This window comes from Lepus europaeus, chromosome 5 (assembly GCF_033115175.1).
Source record: "Lepus europaeus isolate LE1 chromosome 5, mLepTim1.pri, whole genome shotgun sequence".
NCBI classification, from domain to species: domain Eukaryota; kingdom Metazoa; phylum Chordata; class Mammalia; order Lagomorpha; family Leporidae; genus Lepus; species Lepus europaeus.
Genome location: NC_084831.1, coordinates 148,433,538 through 148,439,032, shown reverse-complemented (window position 1 = coordinate 148,439,032; position 5,495 = coordinate 148,433,538). Strand labels below are relative to the sequence as shown.

Genomic DNA, 5,495 nt, shown 5'->3' with positions numbered 1-5,495 from the left:
TAGGACCTCGCGGCGCATGGGCGGGGCGGTAGGCGGCCGGGGACGGTGACAGGTGCGCCCCTCGGCCAATGGCGGGGCCGACGCCCCTCCCGGGGCTCCCGCAGCGCGCGCCAATGGGAGGCCGCGTTGAGCTTCAAGTGCGCGGAGGGGCGCGGGTCCCCACCACCGCGCCAGCGGCCTCGGCGCGGTTGCCTGCGGGCTGGGGCGCGCGGAAAGCTGGGCTCGGCTGCCCGGACGCGCCGAAGCGCTCGCGTGGGCGTTTGCGCCAGCGAGGGCGAGCGTGTGTGAGCTCGGCCCGGGGCGGGGCCGCACGGAGGAGGCGCGGACCATGGTCGCCCTCGGCTGAGTTTCCGGCGGCGACTTTGATTATTGGCAAATAATCACTAACAATACCCGGCCCGCGCGGGCTTGCCACCGCCACGCAGACTCAGCCAGTCCGCACACGCGGCCGCGTCACCTACCACTGGGCCCTGCTCTCCAGCCCCAAACGAGCCGATGGAAAAATCCAAAAATTTCCGCATCGACGCTCTGCTGGCGGTGGACCCCCCGCGAGCCACCTCCGCGCAGAACTCGCCGCTGGCCTTGGTCACCTCGCTCGCGGCCGCAGCATCTGGCGCCGGCGCCGGCGGTGGCGGCGGCGGGACGAGCAGCGGGGCGAGCGGCAGCTGCAGCCCCGCGTCCTCGGAGCCGCCCGCGGCTCCAGCCGACCGTCTGCGCGCCGAGAGCCCGTCGCCGCCGCGCCTCTTGGCCGCACACTGCGCGCTGCTGCCCAAGCCCGGCTTCCTGGGCGCGAGCGGCGGCGGCGGTGGCGGCGGCAGCGCGGGCGGCGGACCCGGGGGTCCCCACCACCACTCGCACCCGGGCGCCGCGGCTGCTGCCGCCGCCGCCGCTGCCGCCGCCGCGGCGGGCAGCCTGGCCCTGGGGCTACACCCGGGGGGCGCGCAGGGCGGCGCGGGCCTCCCGGCGCAGGCGGCACTCTACGGCCACCCGGTGTACGGCTACTCGGCGGCGGCGGCGGCGGCCGCGCTGGCGGGCCAGCACCCGGCGCTGTCCTACTCGTACCCGCAGGTGCAGGGCGCGCACCCCGCGCACCCCGCCGACCCCATCAAATTGGGCGCCGGCACCTTCCAGCTGGACCAGTGGCTGCGCGCGTCCACCGCGGGCATGATCCTGCCCAAGATGCCCGACTTCAACTGTGAGTACCCTCGCGCCCCGGGGCCCGTGGCAGGCGGTCCTCCCGCGCATCCTCCTCCGCCCGGCGCCTCCTGCCTGTCTGTGTGCTTGCTCTGCTCGGAGCGCGCCGCTGAAGCGCCGCGGAGCCGCCCCGGCTCTGCCCCAGCGCGGGCCCCGCGGCGGGAGAGTGGCCGAGAATCATTAAAATGGCCCCGCGCAGGCCTTGCCGCCTCTTCCTTTCTTAACGGGAAAGGGCAGCTGGAGGTGTGAGACTGAAATCTAATGATTAACCTGCAGGCTGGAGGAGGAGGAAGAGGAGGACGTGGCGGAGGAAGGCGAGTCGAAGATCGCCCAGAATTAGGCAGGCTTGGGGATGGGGTGGGGGGATCTCCGAAACCAGGGGTTTGCCATCGGGAGAACTGACTTGGCCAGGGTCACCCATCGTGGGCTCTTGGAGAGACCCTCGGCCCTTCGGGGGATGGGGCGCTGAGAGCGAGAGGGCCAGGAGCAGCGAACGAGAGAAATGGGCTCCGAGAGCCCGTGGCTGCGAGGCTAGGCCCAAGGCAAGCGCCTGGCCCTAGCCGGGGCCCTGCCCTCCTTTGGAAGCGCTCCGGGCGCGAGGTGCGATGAGCCGAGGGGTGCGGGCACCCGGAGCAGCAGGTGCCAGCGCCGGAATCCGGGGACATCGGCTGCGGTAGCGAACCTCAGGGTGGGAGACAAGGAGGCCGAACCACGCATGACCGAGAATTCCTGGGCGCGCTCAGGCGTCGCAGGCACGCGCGGAGCTCGGGACGGTCGTTCCGGGGCTCCGACTCGGCTGCCTCGCCCCACCCGGGAACGGCTGCATTCGAGGCAGGCGGGAGCAGACGGTGTAGACGGCTTTGTGCGTGCAGCCGCCCAACACCCAAACAAAGAGACCCCATTGTTTCCGTCTGAGTGGATCTGTTTAGACTGGGGAGATGCAGGCGCGGGAGGGGAACACGGGGGGAAAAGAAAACAGAAATAAACACTGGCCAGAATTCAGGATTCCTCTGCGAGAGGCCACGGTTGTGACTAAACAGAGAAAAGCTGTGACCCCAGAGGGCTGGAGAAGTCGCAAGAGGGTGTGAAGATACAGCAGGGGCCCCGTGTGCCCTCGGCTACCCCTGGCTTTTCCCAGCTCAGCTCCAAGAAGACCCCAAGGGCCACCCCTCCCTCCTGATGGAGAGTGAGCCCCTGCTGACCGCCCCACACCTTTTTCTGGGGCCACAGCTTCAGAGATCTCTGATTCTGTTAATCCCTTTGGCCAAACTCAGGTGCACAGCCCAGCCAGCCGCTTCTGGTGGAAAGCCACTCCCGCAGAATTCCATGGTAGCCTGCCTTCCCCAGCCCGAGGAACTCTTGGTGGACCCCTGAGAAGGGCTGACCTGCCCGGGAGGCCTCCTAGAACTTTGGGCTCCCTGGCCACCCCAGAGCTTTGCCCGGCCTTCCTGGAGCCAATGGACACACAGAAAATTGATGCAAGCGGGGTCCCTCTGCCTACACCCATCTCCTGATTCCTAATCTGATCTGAGAGGCGGCTGAATTGAAAGCAGCCAGCTTTGCCCCCCAAACGAGGACGCTGCACACACACACACACACACACGTCCAAAAGGGCAGAGCAGGCAAAGATGGTGGCAATGTTCTAGAAGCCCTCCTCTCTGCGAGCCGGAAAACCTGTTTGGTTCCCTTGAATAGGTTGCCTCTGCCTGTTGGATGGTATTTCCCAAACGGTCCCTTCCGAGCCGGTATTTTAATTAAAGTTCTAATGTATTGTCAAGTTGGGAATTCGGGGCCTAGTTTAACTAAAGCAGGGGGCGTGGGCCTTCCTATAAAGCAAATTGCCTGTCCCGGGGGAGCCTGAGCTCATCCCGGCCTGGGGCTGGCCTCTTTTCTTCCCTTTGCTTTCTTTCTTTTATTGTCCAACACTTGTCAGACTCCTGGGAAATCAAGGGAAGTCTCGTTTTGAGGTCATAAAATTCTCTGTGATGTAACCGTGCGAAATTATGTAAATAAAGCTTGGGCAGGCCTCCTTGAACACACAGAAAGCCAGACCCGCCTCCTCCTGGCCTGTAATTTGGGTAATGAGAATTGTCCTGAAAAGACTTCCACCCCCTGACCCCTCCCCGTTCTTCCCTTCCCCACCCCCTACCCCCCAGGCTCTGCCCTCCCGCACTGAGCCGGGGCTCCTTGCTCCGGAAAACAATTTGCAATGTGCAATGCCGGAGGGTCCTGGAGGAAAACGTCCTTAGGGGCCGGATTTGGTCTCCGTCCCGGCATTCTTCCCTACCCCACTGCCTTCTCTTTTTCTCCTGCTCCCCCTTTTCTGTTTTAAGGAGGTTGGAGTGGAGTGGAGTGGAGTTCAGTCCCTGTGGTCACTACTCCTCCTGTCTTGGGTCCAACCCTTTCCCCCCACACTCCCGTGGAGCCGGTCCCCCTGCCCTGGGGGCCCCTGGGGGCCGTGACCCAGGCAGCGATGGGAGGGAGTGGGCGGAGGGTCGGAGCTGGCCGCCGGCCTCACTCACACCTTCTCGCGTCCCCAGCCCAGGCGCAGTCGAACCTCCTGGGGAAGTGCCGCCGGCCCCGAACCGCGTTCACCAGCCAGCAGCTGCTGGAGCTGGAGCACCAGTTCAAACTCAACAAGTACCTGTCGCGGCCCAAGCGCTTCGAGGTGGCCACCTCGCTGATGCTCACCGAGACTCAGGTGGGCGGCCCGGGATGCTGACCCCCCAGCCCGCCCCGCGACGCTGTCACCTCCGCGCTGTCCCCCGACCAGACGTCTGTGGACCCCCAGGGTGATGCTCAGCAGGAAGACTGCTGGGGCGGGCGCCAGGGTTCACACACCCGTACCCAGAGCTCCGATCCTGTAGGTTCAGACGTTTTTGCATTTAACGAACCCGCGCGGGCCACAGTCGAGAAATCTGGTTCCAAAAAGAGACGTCCCCAGCTGCCCCCCGGCCGTCCCTCCGCAGACCAAGCCGGCGCGTCCTGGGAGGCCCCTGCCCGGCTGTGAGGCCTGCAGACGGGTAGGGGCAGGGAGAGGAGGAAGCGACGGGCCCCCGGTCCCCCACCCCACCCCATCCGGCGTCTGAGCCTTGTCGTCGGACGCGGGTCCCCGGGGCCCGCAGGGGGCGGCCGGGGTCAGGGTGCCCGCAGCCCGGCCTCTGGGGACGGAGGTGGCGGCTCTCTCATGCCCGCTTGTGCCCGCAGGTGAAGATCTGGTTCCAGAATCGGCGGATGAAGTGGAAACGCAGCAAGAAGGCCAAAGAGCAGGCGGCTCAGGAGGCGGAGAAGCAAAAGGGCGGCGGCGCGGGCAAAGGCGGCGGCGAGGAGAAGGCCGAGGGGGAGCCGCTGGGGCCGCCGGCGCCCGGGGACAAGGCCAGCGGACGCCGCCTGCGGGACTTGAGGGACAGTGACCCCGACGAGGACGACGACGACGACGACGACGACCACCATTTCCCCTACAGCAACGGCGCCGGCGCCCACGGCGCCTCCTCCGACTGCTCCTCGGAGGACGACTCGCCGCCCCCGCGGCCCGGCGCGCCCCCGGCCCAGTAGGAGCCCCGCACCGCCCTGGCCAGGGGCCGCACCAGGCTTGGATCCCACGGGCCCGGGTGGTGAGCCAGCCTAAGCCGCCTTCCTCCGGACCACCTGCCGAGGCCTGGAAGAGTCCGGCCCGGGCCTCAGGTCCTGGGAGGCTGGTCTTTTGGGACAGCCCTGGCAGGTGCCCTGGCCTGCCCTTCAAGGGACCCAGCGGGCTCAGACTTCAACTCCCGTCCTATTCGATTTAATTGTGGTTAGTGTCCAGGGGATGCGTCGCTCCTCCCTCCTCCCTGCGGCTAGGAAGGTGGAAAAACCCACAGTGTTAAACGGCCTGGAAGACTTGAAACGTCCTCTGCAAACGCTTTCTTCCCGGGCTGAGAGAAAAAAAAAAGGGTTGATGCTTCTGTATCTTGGGGGGAGGAAGGGAATTTAGGAGCGTTCAAACCGCTGGAAATTGCAGAAGTATACTATCTTTATTTTTGTATATTGTATTTATATATACGAGGATATATATATATATATAAAGAAATGTCTACTTATGCATGCTAAATTATTATTTAGCTTCTCCCATCGCCCAGGATGGAATGTAAAATAAATTGGTTTTTTACTGGACGACAGTTCATGTCTTTTCCGGGAAAGTCGACTTGACTGTTTTGGTTGTTGAAATGATGGGGAGGATCGCTTTCCCTCGGTCGAGGGTGAAAATCAGACTCGCACGTGGAGCCTGTGGTGGAACCTGACTCCTGGTCCTGCACAGTCGC

At 64.8% G+C, this 5,495-nt stretch overlaps 1 protein-coding gene across 1 annotated transcript; it reads left to right on the top strand.

Moving 5' to 3' along the window:
- Positions 1-495: 495 nt before the first annotated feature.
- MNX1 (motor neuron and pancreas homeobox 1) lies at positions 496-4,749 on the top strand. The gene is made up of 3 exons (XM_062190221.1): positions 496-1,195; positions 3,735-3,895; positions 4,402-4,749. Exons 1-3 carry the CDS (start codon positions 496-498, stop codon positions 4,747-4,749), a joined length of 1,209 nt encoding a protein of 402 aa, XP_062046205.1.
- The last annotated feature ends 746 nt before the right edge of the window (positions 4,750-5,495 follow it).